At 33.4% G+C, this 17986-nt stretch overlaps 1 protein-coding gene across 1 annotated transcript in view; it reads left to right on the top strand.

The window, feature by feature from the left end:
• The first annotated feature begins 2541 nt into the window (after nucleotides 1-2541).
• LOC145302127 (cleavage stimulation factor subunit 1-like) overlaps nucleotides 2542-17986 on the top strand; it is a 74087-nt gene continuing 58642 nt past the window's right edge. The window contains exon 1 of the mRNA XM_080144633.1: nucleotides 2542-2694. Coding sequence (XP_080000759.1) covers nucleotides 2642-2694 — 53 coding nt within the window. The 5' untranslated portion in view covers nucleotides 2542-2641. The remainder of the gene's footprint in view (nucleotides 2695-17986) is intronic.

Below are 17986 nucleotides of genomic sequence, written 5' to 3'. Positions count from 1 at the left end.
CCTTAAGTAATCCAATTTATCAAATCTCCATTACTAATGATTACTACGATATTATCCCATTAATTACTGCACACGCAATAACCTTTATCCCCAAGTGGCCTCCGGGTCTTGATAAGTGGTGACTACCATGTAAAAAGAAAATGTGGTTTGGTAATATAACCAATTCATAATTGAGATTTATCAATCTTTAGGACGGTGGTTGCATATGTCACAATTTTATTGAAGCTGAAAGTAGGAGTGTATCCACAGGACCATTAAAGGTAAATTTAACGGGATCGCCAATCAATAGAAAGGTTTCCATTAATCAAAATTCTTACATAAAAAATAAAAATGAAATCGAGAAAATAACGACATTCGACAAAGAACACGAAATCAGTGTATCAACATGAAATAAACAACATTTATTCACTTGTTAAAAATATTTGTTTCAATTGTTCCAACATAAGTGTTTTCTTGTGTTGAGTGTTCATCATGAATGATTAGTGAAGTGAAATTTTTGTGAGAATAGCACGAGGTTTGAAATTACTGATTATTTTTTATGATTAGAGTGTCACACATGGTTTAAAGTCCATGTGATAGTTTTTGAGAAGAACAGTCCATAAATCATGTAAGCAGATATGTGTGTGTGTGTGTGTGTGTGTGTGTGTGTGTGTGTGTGTGTGTGTGTGTGTGTGTGTGATAAGAACAGTAGTTCGAAATAAGATTGTTTAAAAAGGAGATTTAAATTCTTGTTCGATGTGGTAACTTTCCATGATGGGAATTAAAGTTCATGATCATTGCGCACAAATCCAGGGCGGAGGGTTTTAATATCCCCTAGTGGCAGAGTTATTCTGAACATGAGCTGTTCTTGAGAAATCAGAGAGGAAAACTAATATGATTTTTGGCGGGCAAATCGTTAAATACGGGCCTTCACAAACATTCCAGCCTGTTTACTGTGTTTCTATGCAAGGGAGCATAACATAGTTCCTTTGTTTTATGTGTGTGGTGATCGCATCACAACGTCGTGTTGTTACGCGCTTTTTGATACGCGTGGGCGTTGAAAAATGGTGATCACTCCGAAATATTCCTACCGGGGATTTGTTCCATCCGAGCATAGCGGTTGCTACAGGGTTAATTTAAATTTTTGTTATATTAAAATAAAGAACACATTAATATCTCATACTGATTTCTTTCGTTAAATATTTTGTTAAATTTCATGTACGTTTCTAGTTGCATTCTTGAATAGGACAAAACTATTGTAAGTTTCTAAATTATAAAAAAAAATATACTACAACCATTTTTATTAAACGACTTCAGTTATAATTGTAGGAGCATCAGAATTTTTGTAGGAATTTTTGACACCCCTAACACGAAACTGCGAATAAAATATAAAAATCTCGTAATTTCTCTGTTAAAAGTGGGCTATTTATTTTCTTTATGGATTATACTTCCAAAATAAACTATTACAGTTGTTTTAAAAGTAATAGAAATATTTTTTTTTTTTAAAAAACAGTAATGAATTTTCCGAACTCAATATTTTTCAATTTTTAAACTTTAAAAATCTATCAAAATTTTTCTATTGATTCTATTTTTACGATATTTTCAGGGTCAATGTGAAATTTTATGTTCTTTCCAATAAACCGAATATAATATTTTAGACAAACGTTTTTTTTTTAAATTCACGCCCCTCCCTATTTGTGTAAGTGTCACACATTTTCAAGTTTCCCTTAAAAAGTAAATAATTAATTTATGTTTAATAGTTTTATATATCACAAATTGAAGAGAAAAGGTCAATAAATAACATATTCAAATTTAAAACAAAAAAAATCCCTTTTTTAGAAATTTACCTGTAAAGTCCGAAGTTTAAAACTTTTTTTTTAAAAAAAAAAACACATTGTTTTTTTTTTTTTTTTTTTTTAATGAAACCTTGGTCCTTGCTCCTTTAATTGAAAAAAAAAATTAGGGCTTGAATTACATTTTTCGAGGAGTTATAAGCTTGGAAAGACAGGGGGTCGAATAATTCACGCCTCTCATTTTGAAATGTCTATTAAAAAGTAAATAATTAATTTATGTCTAATAGTTTTATATATCACAAATTGAAGAGAAAAGGTCAATAAATAATATATTCAAATTTAAAACAAAAAAAAAAATCCCTTTTTTTAGAAATTTACCTGTAAAGTCCGAAGTTTAAAACCTTTTTTTTAAAAAAAAACACATTGTTTTTTTTGTTTTGTTTTTTTTAATAAAACCTTGGTCCTTGCTCCTTTAAGTGAAAATGAAAATTAGGGCTTGAATTACATTTTTCGAGGAGTTATAAGCTTGGAAAGATGGGGTGGAATTATTCACTATTTTCACGAAATTTCTGACACTGCTATAGTGCCGACCTTATGATAACACAAAACTGACCATTGCAGGACTTTGAGCTTGACACTCCTGATCTAAATAATCCAAATTATCAATCTATATCTAAAATAAAATCTTTATTTTTATTTTTTTTTTAATTATTTTTTTAAGATTAAAATGGGGACATTTTTTTAGTGGGAACTGTTTTCAGATCACACCGTGTCTCAATTTGACCGGCTTTTACTAGAGAGTTACTCTATCTGCTAACCACGTTTTATTGTAATTCTTCTCGTTTTACATATTTGTTTTACGTTTAATAATGGCAGATATCGAAGCTAAAGTTCGTGAGAATCTCTATCGCTTAATTATAAGGTAAACTTTTGTCCGTTTTCCAAAAAACAAGTTTTTTTATTTATTTTTTTTCAAATGTCCACATTTTTATATTTTTTTTTGTTAACAATGGCGGACAGATTGGTAAACGAATCTGCCGCGATATTTGAACGAATCTTATTTGTTTTTTTGTTTGTGTTTTTCTTGTGATTTTCATATGAAGTTAAATAAACGTTTCTAAGTATATCATTTTTAAAATTTAGATAACCCTTAGTGCTTGTACAGATCAGGCCCCATGGCTACCGATATTGGCTTGATAAAAACTAGGGCGCTTGTTCAGAACTCTCACTCCCCAATTTGAAGAAACAAAAATAATAAAAACACCATCACGAATTACAACAGCCGGAAGGCAACCACACAAAATGAAAACCGGGATCCTGAAACTGGAAGGGGGGGATGCTGACAGGTACTGCTTGTGTGGATTGATGATCTTTTTAAAACCAACGCATTTCAGGTGCAAACATTATTACGTACTTGCATGTTATGTCGAAATTAGTATAAAGTTCATCGTATGTTTTAATGTTGAAGAGTTGTGCGACCAATTCTGTATGACAAACTAACTTATCTCCCTTGATTTTAATTAAGGGTTTGCTAGTATAAAACAACTTGGGTTTGTATTACTGTACACATAGATTCGAAAAAGTTGTCAAAAAACAAATATATAACAAATAAATGTTATCAAAGGCAAGATAAATTACTTTTCTACCAAACTGGATATAATTTTCGTGTTTTTATTCAATGTAACACGTTTATTCAGCTCGAAAAGCACAGTGTTTACTGATGTATTGGAAAATTCAAAATGACGCCCGACTCTCTCTTTAACAGTGTAAGTTTGGAAAAAGGTGTTTTAAATAATAAACTAGACAAAATACTGTTAGAAATCGCTCAATATATGTTACCATGACATAAGTTGACATATATTCGTTTTTTTAATAGTATTTTGTCTAGTTTATTATTTATAACACCTTTTCCCAAACTTACCGTGTTAAAGAGAGAGTCGGGCGTCATTTTGAATTTTCCAATACATCAGTAAACACTGCATGTTTTTCGAACTGAATAAACATGTTAAATTGAATAAAAACACGAAAATTATATCCAGTTTGGTAGAAAAGTAACTTATCTTGCCTTTGATAACATTTATTTGTTATATATTTGTTTTTTTGACAACTTTTTCGAATCTATGTGTACAGTAATACAAACCCCCTTTAAAAGTCGTCATTTAAAAGAAAATTGTAGAGGTGGACCTAATCTAAAAAAATACCGCTAGTTTTTAACACAAATTGTCGGAACGTAATTATGGATGACTTTTTTTTTTTCTTTTTTGCTTAAAATACATCCAGCTATACTTCTACTGGATCATTTTTCATAATTTTTAGAATTTAAACTAATTTCGACACGACAGTGACAGGTAAGTACAGAACGTTTTCACCTGAAATACGTAATTTACACAGGGATTTTTTTTATATATATATAATAGTAAAGTGCAGAAACAATATTTAATGTTTTAGGATACTCCCTCTCCCAATTTTTTTTTTTTTTTTTTTTTGGATGGGGAAGGGGAGGGTTAATTTTTTGGAGTCATTTAGAAATTAATATCCAAAAATTTGCAGTCATATCGTGAGCAGCTCCGACTTTCCAAAGAAAGCCGATTCAAGTTCCGATGCTTCTAACTAATATGAACCGACTTTATAAACTAAAACTGGTACTTGTCCAGAATTCTCCCAATATTAAAAATAAATAAAAATCTGTATAATCTATGTACCCATGACGGAAAATATTGTATACCAAAAATCTCATAAATTGACCAAATAGCTTTATTTTTATGAATAAAATATTTTTTAAGCAATTAATGGGAATTGGTAGGCATTACAACAAAAATCTCACAAGTTTGAATTATGTTGATTTATCTCCCTTGCTTCCTTTCTTTATTTTTTTTATTACATTTTTACCCCAAACAAGGCGCATTGCCACTTTGGGGTAGGGGGCTACTATCAGGGGCAGCAACTACTGGGGCAGTGGGACTGGGGCACTATGTTGGGATTTGGGCAGCAAGATGTCGCTTCACGTTGCACTTGAACTTCTGCATGTCAGTACAGTTAGGGAAGCAGGAACCTTTTTTTTTTTCTTTTTTTTTTTTTTTTTTTACACAGTGGTCACCACTTATCAAGGCCCGGAAGCCACTCAGGGATAAGGGTTATTGCAAGTACATTACGTTAGTGTGGAGATTTGATGAAGTGTTTACTTAAGGGGGGCGGTTCATTAGGAATTTGTTAACATTGGACTTGAACACATCCAAGTTGTAGTCAGGTGGGAAGCAGGCAGATGGAACAGAGTTCCACAGGCGTGCAGTTCTAAGAAAAAGTCTAGCGGTTCTGGGGAAGAAACTATTGGAGTAGAAAGATCTTTTACATCTAGGGATCTCTACTGTGTGGGGGTGAGATTTAGCTACCTGTCGGGTTTGTCGAGGGTGTCTATGTCGTGGGGGCACAAGTGTCAGCAGTTCGTCAGAGCATTCACCATTAAAATACTTGTGGAACAGGCAGAGGGATGCAACGTTTCGTCGATAGGACAGAGGCTGAAGCTTACATGCCAGTTCAGGGCCTATCAGATTGGCGACTCTTTTTTTAACCTTGTCTAGGAGCGAGAGACTAGTAGCAGATGCACCAGCCCAAATGTGACAACAATACTCCATACATGGGCGAATGGTGGCCTTATAGAGGTACAGGATACTTTCAGGTGTCAGTAGTTTTCTAGCACGGTAGAGAGAGCCTACCTTTTTCGCAGCGGCCCTGGCAATGTTTTCAATATAATTGTTCCAACTCATGTTTCCTGTGAACGTTAGGCCAAGCAGTTTGAAAGATGTACTCTCAGACAGGGAGTCACTGGCCATTGCTATTGGTGGCAGAGAAGGTTTCTTGTAGTTATTGAAGGAAACCAGTTTAGTCTTAGCAGCATTGAATGTGACCATCCATTTTTGTCCCCATTCCACTACAGATTGGAGGTCATCCTCTAGTGTTTTTGCCATTTCTTTAGATATGTGTTCATTTGTTTTCCTGTCATGTCTGTTATAGAGTGTAGTGTCATCAGCATAGATACCCATCTCAGAGGCAGTTTTGTTGGGGAGGTCATTAATAAATATTAGGAACAATAGAGGTCCAAGGATAGACCCCTGAAGCACTCCTGCATTTATATCACACTGTTTAGATGTACGACCGTCGAGGACAACCTGGATTTTTCTCTTATCTAAGAAGGATTTAATTATGTTAAGTATTCTACCAGTGATACTGTATGATTTAATTTTCCTGGGGAAAGGGAATTAATGAGTAGAAGCGGCAAACGGTTCCCTTCTTTAAATACTATAATGTCCTATGTGTTTGAAATGAGCCTGTTTTTGAGACAGCAGCTCCCTGGTTATCCATCAAAATTGATTTTTTTTTTAATCTAAAAATAAAACTACTTGATTAATTTGTTTTGTCAGAGGAACGTACATCATACAAATATTTCTTTACTTTTGTTTTTTTATATGGGGAATTCTGAAAAAGCCCTCTAAAATTTAGTTTAGTGTGAAATTATTTTAAAAAAAACAAAACAGTTTGGTGTGTGTTAACATTCGTTATCACTTTTACCAAACCTGAGTATCGTATATTTTTTTATGAAACATGAGTATCGTATATTTTTTTATGAAACATGAGTATCGTATATTTTTTATGAAACCTGAGTATCGTATATTTTTTATGAAACATGAGTATCGTATATTTTTTATGAAACATGAGTATCGTATATTTTTTTATGAAACATGAGTATCATATATTTTTTATGAAACATGAGTATCGTATATTTTTTTATGAAACATGAGTATCGTATATTTTTTTATGAAACATGAGTATCATATATTTTTTATGAAACCTGAGTATCGTATATTTTTTTATGAAACATGAGTATCATATATTTTTTATGAAACATGAGTATCGTATATTTTTTTATGAAACATGAGTATCGTATATTTTTTTATGAAACATGAGTATCGTATATTTTTTATGAAACATGAGTATCGTATATTTTTTTATGAAACATGAGTATTGTATATTTTTTATGAAACCTGAGTATCATATATTTATGAAACATGAGTATCGTATATTTTTTATGAAACCTGAGTATCATATATTTTTTTATGAAACATGAGTATCATATATTTTTTTATGAAACATGAGTATCGTATATTTTTTTATGAAACCTGAGTATCGTATATTTTTTTATGAAACCTGAGTATCATATATTTTTTTATGAAACCTGAGTATCATATATTTTTTTATGAAACCTGAGTATCGGATATTTTTTTATGAAACCTGAGTATCGGATATTTTTTTATGAAACATGAGTACTGGACATTTTTTTTTTTTCTTACAATAGCCAATAAAACAAAAAAGAGGCAAAAGCAGTCAAGAAATAACCATCAACTCCCCATATTTCCTCCTATAACACAGAACACGCTAGGTAACATGCAAATATCTGTGCATGAGGTCGCCAAGCTAATCAAGAACCTTGATTCCAGTAAAGCAATTGGCCCTGACGGCATCCCAATTATAGTGTTAGAAAAAGTTTCAACCAGAACTTGCTCCCATACTTAGGAAACTGTTTAAGCGTTGCCTTAAGGTGCTTTCCAACACCCCAGAAAACCTCATCAGTATGCCCTATATTTAAGAATTCGGGTGATAAGTCATCTCCCTCTCAGTACAGACCAATAAGTCTCCTGTGTGTCATGAGTAAGTTGCTGGAATCTATATTAAATAGAGAAGTTGTCAACCAGCTCAGCAGAAATAACCTTCTTAGTGACATAGAATATGGTTTTTGTTCTGCAAGATCTACCGCAGATGTGCTAACGATTATATCTCATAGAATTAGCGAATCTCTTGACAAAGGCTTCCTTTCTAGGGCAATTGCTCTTGACATATCAAAGGCCTTCGACAAGGTATGGCATAAGGGCCTACTTCACAAGATTTCCAGCTACAGTATAACTGGAAATGTTTTCTCAATCAGTAAATCATTTCTCTCCGATAGGCTCATAAGAGTAGTGGTAGATGGACAAAAGTCGGAGGCCTGCAATATAAATGCTGGAGTCCCTCAGGGGTCCATCCTGGACCCAACTCTCTTCCTGATCTACATCAATGATCTCCCTAAACAAATACTTAAATCATTCGTTGACATCTATGCTGATGACACAACCATCTACGGCAACACATTAAAGGCTGTAAATGACAAAGTTCTCTCTGATTCTCTCTCCTCTGATCTCGAGCACGTGGTTCAGTGAGGCCAGACGTGGCTGGTTACCTTTAATACATCTAAAACCAAATCCTATCTTTACATCATCAACTCTCTGATCTCCATCTGGCATCAATTGAAATAGATGGCTCTCGTCTAGGAGAAGCCCCATGTTTTGACAAGCTTCTGGGCTTGACCTTTACTCCTGATCTGAAATGGAACGCGTACATCAAGTCTGTTGCCAAGGTCGCTGGAAAGATGGTGGGATCCTTCTATCGCTCCAGAAGATATCTCACTACTGATACAATTCTCTATCTATATAAAAGCCAAGTACGTCCAAGAATGGAATACTGCTGCCATATCTGGCCAGGAGCTGCAAAAACAGTCTATCCTACCTTGACAGAGTACAAAATAGACTTCATGGCTTAGTGGGGGATGCCCTTTTCTCTTCCCTGCAACTTCTCTCCCACAGAAGAGACGTTGCAAGCCTATCTTTGTTTTCTCGTTACTTCCATGGCAGGTGCTCATCTGAGCTCTAATCTCTCGTCCCCCCTCGCCAATCTTTTACGAAAAACACCTGTCTAGCTGAAACCACTGTCAAAAATTTTCCCCACGCTTTATCTGTGCCTAAATCAAAACGTAGATTCCATGAATAAAGCTTCTTAGAGCTGCACACCTTTGGAACTCTGTTCTGCCTGCCTGCTTCCCACCTGACTACAACCTGGATGTCCTCAAGTCCAGCATGAACAAATTCCTGATGAACCACCCCCTAAGTAGACACTTTATTAAATCTCTACACTAACGTAATGTACATGCAATAACCCTTATTCCTGAGTGGCTTCTGGGTCTTGATAAGTGGTGACCACCTTGTAAAAAAAAACAAAAAAACGCAAAGTCACAGAATATAGGAGCTTGAGATTTTTGGAAAATTTATAATCGTGTAGTAGATAAATTTATAATCGTGTAGTAGATAAATTTATAATCGTGTAGTAGATAAATTTATAATCGTGTAGTCGATAAATTTATAATCGTGTAGTCGATAAATTTATAATTGTGTAGTCGATAAATTTATAATCGTGTAGTCGATAAATTTATAATCGTGTAGTAGATAAATTTATAATCGTGTAGTAGATAAATTTATAATCGTGTAGTAGATAAATTTATAATCGTGTAGTAGATAAATTTATAATCGTGTAGTAGATAAATTTATAATCGTGTAGTAGATAAATTTATAATCGTGTAGTAGATAAATTTATAATCGTGTAGTAGATAAATTTATAATCGTGTAGTAGATAAATTTATAATCGTGTAGTAGATAAATTTATAATTGTGTAGTAGATAAATTTATAATCGTGTAGTAAATAAAGGCCAATCAGTAAACAACCAAGAGGTCACTTGCATGGAAATCAAGAAGGCTGAACTGCTTGCTAGACGATTCATCTCAAACTCCATCTTAGACCCAACAAACAACTTCCTCCCAAGTTTCCCTATGTGGACAGAAGCCACACATGATCTGGTAATCACCTTTTTTCACATCCATGATGTCATAAAAAAGAAACTTCCAAGACATGTGGGCAGGAACTGCTAGAATTAGCTTATCCTGCCTTGACAGAGTACAAATTGGACTTCGTAATTTAGTGGGGGATGCCCTTTTCTCTTTCCTGCAACCTCTTTCCCACAGAAGGGACATTAGGAACCTATCTTTGTTTTATCGTTATTTCCATAGTAAGTACTCGTCTGAGCTCCAATCCCTGCTCCCCCCACCAATCTTTTTTGAAAAACACCTGTCTAGCTGAAACCACTATCAATAACTTTCCCCACTCTTTAACTGTGCCTAAATCAAAACATAGATTCCATGAACAAAGTTTCTTTCTTAGAACTGCACGCCTGTGGCACTCTCTTCCGTTTGCCTGCTTCCCAGCTGACTACAACTTGGTTGTCTTCAAGTCCAACATAAACAAATTCTTGATGAACCGCCCTCTTAAGTAAGCCAATCTACCAAATTTCGATTAATAACGACTACTACATTATTGTACCATTGATTACTGGCACTCAATAACCCTTATCCTCGAGTGACCTTAGGGCCTTGATAAGTGGCAACCCCAATGTAAAAAAAAAAAACTCAAATCAAACATTATTGAAAAGAGCATAATAAACAAAGACATAATATCTTTAGTTTTTTTTTAATCGGCCAATTAGAACTGGAGTTATGACCATTCAAAGTATCAAAAAATGTATGGTTCACTGGACATTTTGCCTTAAGTCCGTCCTATCTGAATGCATATAAGTTTTTGACTGAAAATGGTAGGAAATTTGCACAATTTACTGATTAACCCATCTTTAAAAAATTGTATCTTCAGATTTTTTTAAGATAGTATTTTCAAAATATTATAACACCACGAAGGGTCAAATGTCTGTATTTACGCCCGTCTCACTTGGTAACTTACCGACTAATTAGCATATTTCAGCTTAATTTTAACATCTAAGAAAAATGGTAAGTAAGGCTTTATCATCATAGGAATTATTATTCTGATGGATATTATTATTTCCCATTATAATATCATGAAAAATCCAAGATGGTGACCAGGAAATCCAAAATGGACTTCATGACACGCTTCAAAGAAATTATTAACAAAATATGGCTTGTAGCTTATCAAAATAAAAGGAAATTTTGTACAGATCAGAATTATGTTTTCAAGTACATTAAACTAATTATCATAATAAGGTTTCATTTTAACGGCTTTAAGTAGACGCATCATAAAAACCAGTTTAAAAAAGACTTTATCATCATAAAAAATGTTATTCTGATGGACATTATCATTTGTCATCATTACACCGTGAAAAATCTAAGATGGCAACCAGGAAATCCAAGATGGCCACCACAACAAGATTCAAAGAAATCATTTACAAAATGTGGCTTGCAGCATATCAAATGAAAGGAAATTTTGTACAGATTACAATTATGTTTTCAAGCTCATTAAAATAATTAGGATAATTAAATTTCATTTTAACAGCTTCAAGTTACTGTGACAATTATCGGGTGAGTTTCTACCACTATTTTGTATAATTGTTTATTTTTTACGTCATTGTCGAGACTTCAAGAGACATCGCGGCCATTTTTTCTTGTTCTCATGTAACACTCGACACTACTTGTTTTTTTGATAGAACAAACTTTTACTAGGTATGAGCAAAAATAAACGAATAACGATAGGAGGACCTAGTTTTGAAAGCCGATTTATCATAATTTTTTTGTAGGTTTCCGACTACTTTTTGATTATATTTGAAAGGTTAAACTTAATTTTCAAAGAAAAAAATATACACATGAAAAAAAAAAATTATGAAAAATGTTTTCATGGTGAGCTAACCAATTCAGCTAAATTTTAAAGTTAAATAAATTCATTGTAAAAATCCTTTTAGAAATAAATATTAGTTTTCTGGGTTTATTTCAAAGATAATTAGTAAAGTAAATTCCTAAGATATTGAATTAATTACAAAAAAAACACCTTGTTTGCACAAAAAATAGCTGAATTAGCCCCAAAACTGAGTGTTTTTGCCATTCGCAAAAGCAAAACAAATCGTACTTTTGGAAATACGGAATATACGGAGGCCCAAAATCTGAGACAGTAGAAAAGTTGTCTGAGAATGACGTCATGTAATTAAAAGGAAGGAGGGGTGCTGGGTTTCTTCTTTTTTTTTTTTTTTTTCCCCTCCCTCAGACGTGCATCCGTACATTCCTATTGTAAACGTTTGTATAAATTTTACCACTTTTTAATTTAATTATTTTTCTATGTTCCTGTTTTTAAATTAATTTTTTTTTTTTTAATTATTGCCCAATATTATATAAAAATAATGTTATGCCTAAAGTTTCACATTCTTGCGAGCAAGGAAATTATTAAAATCTTGCATATAAAAATTATGCGAAACTTGTAATTTAAAACAAAAAAAAAGTAAAAATCTATCCTTGGACCTTTGTTATTCCTGATATTCATAAATGACCTCTCTGATAAAGTTGTTTCTGAGATGGGTATGTTTGCTGATGACACCACTCTCTATAACAGACATGAGGGGAAAACAAATGAACACGTATCTAAGGAAATGGCAGAAACACAAGAGAATGACCTCCAATCTGTAGTGGAATGGGGTCAAAAATGGATGGTCACATTCAATGATGCCAAGACTAAGCTTGTTTCCTTCAATAATTACAAGAAACCTTCTCTACCACCAATAACAATGGCCAAGAACATTACCTGAAAGTACTTCCTTTAAACTCCTCGGCCTAACGTTTACAGGGAATATGAACTGGAATAGATACATTGAGAGCATTGCCAAGGCTGCTGCAAAGAAGGTAGGCTCTCTCTACCGTGCTAGAAAACTACTTACGCCTCAAAGTATCCTGTACCTCTATAAGGCCACCATTCGCCCATGTATGGAGTACTGTTGTCACATTTGGGCTGGTGCATCTGTTGCTTGTCTCTCACTCCTAGACAAGGTTCAAAAGAGTCGCCAACCTGATAGGTCCTGAACTGTCATCTAAGCTTCAGCCTTTGTCCCATCGATGAAATGTTGCATCCCTCTGCCTGTTCTAAAAATACTTTAAGGGTTAATGCTCTGACGAACTGCAAACACTTTTACCTCCTCAACGAGACTACCCCCGACAAACCCGACAAGCAACTAAGTCCCACCCCTTTACAGTAGAGATCCCTAGGTGTAAGAAAGCCTTTTACTCCAATAGTTTCTTCCCCAGAACTGCAAGACTTTGGAACTCCCTTTCGGGTTTCTGCTTTCTCAACTGTACTGACATGCAGAAGTTCAAGTGTAATGTGAACAAACATCTTTCTACTCATCTCCCTTCATAATGCCCCTGCAACTTATGTCCCCGATAGTAGCCCCCCTACTTCAAAGTGGCACTGTGCCTTGTTTGGGGTGAAAATTGATTAAAAAAAAAAAAAAAAATATTTTTGCTATTATAATTTTGGGGGGTGAAAATATTAAATAAGCAATGCTTAATTCAATGGTAATATCAGTAGTTCGAGAAATTCATTTTTCTTTGAGTTATATGGAACTCATTAATACGAACTTTAGGGGCTTTTTTTCGTAATGTTCCTGTAAAAATTAAATTTATTTTTACAAATTATGATGTTTTATTTATAAAAAAAAGCAAAAATAAATTCTTGCATTTTTTATTTATTACTGAAAACCATAACTTTAGTAAAGGTATTTTTTGTTTAAACAAAATAATACATTTCCACTAAGATTTAAGTAAAAATAATTAGTTAATTATATTCCGCGGTCATTATTTGATAAATACTGAAATTTTCATTAAAATTGGTTAATTTCTTGATTTTTGGTGAATTTTTAAGTAAGGGAGGGGTCAAAATGTTTATACATTTTGAGCGTCGGCATTCATTTTACCTGTACCTAACATTTACAACACCAAAAATTTATTGAGATAGGTAGAAGAGTATCTTGCCTTTGGTAACATTTATTTGTTATATATTTGTTTTTTGACCACTTTTTCATACCTCTGTGGGTCGTAAAACAAACCTAATAAAAATTATTCTTTTACTCAACTGGATAAGCGGTTTGTGTGTTTTAACTCATTTGTCCGTTATTCTTTTCCAAATAATTTTTTTTTTAAATATTCTTTTCCTTTCCATAAATAAAAACTTATGTTTTCTAAATGAAAACAAAAATAAAATGAATACTTTGTTTGTAAGTTAATTGAAGAACACGTGTTTACAGATTTTTTGTGCGTGTCTCAGCACACAACAATTCTCATGTTTATATGCGGTTGTCACTACTTTTATCGACTCGTGCATAAAAAGTTTTTATCCAATTCTTTTCAAATTTTAAAACAAAAAAAATTAATATATTCCTAATAATTAGCATTTGAACAGTTTCTATCTTTATCTTTGTACTACAAAGCATCAACTTTGAAATATTCTAACTTTTGACTGGAAAGACATATGTGTAGTGTTCAAATTCCACAACAAAGATAATTCTTTTCCCTAATTAGCTAATTAGAAACGTCGATGGGTACAACTTCTACTCCAAGTATTTATGTGAACACACCCTGACCGCTTATTTGCAAAAGATCATCTACAGCTAATGGGCATGCTATGCTGGCATGTTTTGCCATTAATAGTCATATTTAAATAGCGATTTCTTCAAATATACAAATCACAACAAAAATATTAAAATACCATTTTAAAGTAAACTTTATTGTGAATCCAGTTATACAAGTTTTATTTTGATGAAGGTAGAAGAAATGTACTTATTACTGATTTAAAAATTAAGTAGCAGTGTGTGTCTTGTCCAGCGCTGAACGTTATGATGTCTGGTATTGCTATTTAAAAAGAAAATACAAGTTTGTTATATATGGATCATGGAAATTGCATTCACTAGTTAAAGATCTAGCTAATTTGTATATTCTTTTAAACATTCATTTTAATTAATTCCCTATTAGTTTTTTTTTTCAATTTTCTTATGAGATGATCATCTTTAGTTAACAATTATGCAGATATTCTACATGATTTGTGTAATATTTGTGTAAAAAGGTTATAGTAAACACAAACCTCTTTCTATATATATTTATGTATGTATATATATTTGTTTAAAAAATTTTGTCTACCAAACTCCTGTCAGTTTTTGGTTTACAGACATGAAACTTAATATATAGGGTATTTGAACCCATGCAAAACTTTATATTTCGGTTTTAGCTGGAGAAAATTGGTGCAAAAATGTAAAAATTAAAAAAATGGAATTTGTCAGGTGAAGGTCAAACAACGGCATTATGAATATGCTTGCATAACGTAATAGCTATTGGTTCATGTTTTAATATTTAGCCTTGCAGCAAACATGTCTTCATAGCTCAGGCATTAATGTAAAAGGAAAAAGGAAATCGTAAGCTAAACATTTTGGTTTCAATTCTTGGTGGTGCCGCACAAGTCATTTTTTTTTTTTTAAATCATTACTGTATATTGAGTCTAATATAATATAATATGACCAAGTAATGCTAGGTAGTCTGCTAGTATTTAACATAATCATATCCTTAGACAAGGGAGAAATTCAAGTCGTCTTCGATGGACGCATGATATTAATGTGGGAGTGTCTCAATGATTCCCCCATTATCCAACAATAATGAGATTGTTTGCACGGCAACCAAGAAGGCTAACATGCTTGCCAGTTGGTTTTCTTCAAACTCCACATTGGATCCAGCAAACCACTCCCTCCCCAACTTTCCTTTGCGCACAGATGCCACACTAGATGATCTGAAAATCACCTCTTAGGTACATGATATCATAAAAAGCCTAGACACCTCAAAAGCACATGAATCTCATCCCGGCTGTGCTATTAAAAAAATGCTCTGCTGAGGTTGCTCCAGTCCTCTCCAAACTATACAACAAATGCCTTAACGAACCTTGCTTTCCTGACTGCTGGAAAACTGCTTTTACAAGAATTCCGACGAAAGAACTGACCCATTAGATTATCACCCCATTAGCCCCCTCCCGCTTTTTGACAAAATATGTGAGTTCACATAATTAACCAAGCTCTAATTTATCACCTTACAGTTGCTAAATTTCTGACTGACCAACAATATGGATTTAGATAAGCCCGTTCTAAAGTAGATATCCTAACTGTAATCTCTGAATGTATATGCTATACACTGGACAAAGCTGGTGAGAGTAGAGCGGTAGCCCTAGATATATCTAAGGCTTTTTATGGCACGATGATCTTCTCATGAAAATCAGCCCATACGGTATCACTGGACGAATACTTAACATAAATCATTTTTAAATAAGAGAAGAATCCAGGTTGTCCTCGACCGTCGTACATCAAAACAATATGATATAAATGTGGGTGTATCTCAGGGGTCGATCCTTGGACCTTTATTATTCCTGATATTCATAAATGACCTCCTGATAAAATTGTTTCTGAGATGGGTATATTTGCAGATGACACCACGCTCTATGACAGACACAAGGGGAAAACAAATGAACATATATCTAAGGAAATGGTAGAAACACTAGAGGATCACCTCCAATCTGTAGTGAAATGGGGACAAAAATGGATGGTCACATTCAATGTTGCCAAGACTAAGCTTGTTTCCTTCAATAATTACAAGAAATTTTCTCAATCACCAATAGCTAATAATACATTACCTGAAAGTACTTGTTTCAAAATCCTCAAAACCCAACAAGCAGCAAAATCCCATCCCTACACAGTAGAGATCCCTAGATGTAAAAAAGTAATAGTTTCTTCCCCAGAACTGCTAGACTTTGGAACTCTCTTCTGGGTTCCTGCTTTTCCAACTGTACTGACATGCAGAAGTTCAAGTATAATGTGAACAAACATTTTGCTACTCATCTCCCATCATAATATCCCTGCAACTTATGTCCCCGATAATAGCCCCCCTACATCAAAGTGGCACATTGCCTTGTTTGGGGTGAAAATTGAATAAAAAAAAACAATGAATGATAACATTGATGCTACTAAGATTAAGCTTCTTTCCTTTAACAGTTACAAGAAACCTTCTCAACCACTGATAGCCATAATTAATAACACCCTACCTCAGAGCTCATCTTTCAAATTCCTTAGTTTAACAATCACAGGCAACATGAACTGAAACAAATTCATTGAGGATATTGCAAAGGCTGCTGCAAAGAAAATGAGTTCTCTCTAACATGTTAGAAAATTACTCCCATCTTACAATCATCTGTATCTCTACAAAGCTACCACTTGCAAGGGAGTATTGTCGTCACATGCACCTTCCACTACTCTTTCACTCTTAGGGTCCAAGAAAGGCCCCACACTATTAACAAAGCTCCAACCCCTGTCGCATCACCTAAATGTTGTTTTGCACGTATTTTAATAAAATGTGTTCTACTGTACTTGTACCTCCTCGATGTACACTTGATACATCCGAAAAGCAATAAAATCCGAACCCTTGACTGTAGAGGTCCCTAGATGCTAGAAACCTTCTTCTCTAATAGCTTTCTTCGAACTGTTAAAATTTGAAATTCCTTCCCTGTTTTCTGCTTCCCTGACTGTATTGATTTCCAGAAATTTAAATGTAATGTAAACAGACCAGGGCTCTACATTGCGAGTAATTTTTGAAAGTGGCGACTAGAAATAATGAAACACTTATCTTTTGGCGATTGTATTTCTTTCACTGACAATCTTCCGAGGCTCACTACTGAGTGAAAAATATCTTTTCAACTTTGTTTTTTTTTTAATAAAACGAACAAAGTTAAATTATTTAAACAATGAAAGTCTAATAGAACAACATACTCTCTTTTTTTTTTTTTAATGAAGGTTGTTTAAAAAAAACATCTGGAGAAAACAATTTTTATACCTTCAAGTATCAACATAAAATTTGTTGTATATTTAGAATTACACTTATTTAAAAATATAAAGAAAAATCTGTATGATGTACATACTTGTCAAAAACAAAGATGTCATATTCTAAAAATCATGTGGGTTTGGCTAGTAACTTTTCTATTTGGTTAGTAAACGAAAATATTTAGTTGTTAAAGGTCAACCAAAGATAAATTTGTCCATAGAGCCCTGCAAACATTTCGCTCATCTCCTTATGTTGTCCTCTATATACATGATCCAAATAGTAGCCCATTATGTCCAAGTGGCGATATGTCTTGTTTCGAGTGAACCAGAGTAAAAAAATAAATAAATAAATATATAACAAATAAATGTTAACAAAGGTGAGATAAGTTACTTTCCTAATTACCTGTATAAGTTTTTGTATTTTAACTTAATTTAAAGTGTTTATTTACTTTGAAGCAAAAGCAATGTCAAATCTGTTGAATTATAACAAAAACGTGGTAGTTTTTGTTATAGCCATTTGGATCCTAAATAATCACTCAAAAATTGAATAAAATTCTGATAGAAGAACCATCTAATAAATGTCACCAATGGTACGAAAACGTTTGATCTTCTATTGTTGCTTAACCAGATTAATCTTGGTAAGCAACTTATCATTGACATCAATAAAATTTTA

The sequence above is a fragment of the Euprymna scolopes genome, chromosome 2 (genome assembly GCF_053919585.1).
Source record: "Euprymna scolopes isolate OS-2025 chromosome 2, ASM5391958v1, whole genome shotgun sequence".
NCBI classification, from domain to species: domain Eukaryota; kingdom Metazoa; phylum Mollusca; class Cephalopoda; order Sepiida; family Sepiolidae; genus Euprymna; species Euprymna scolopes.
Note: the sequence above shows the minus strand (reverse complement) of the source record. Positions and strands in the feature narration are given on the sequence as shown.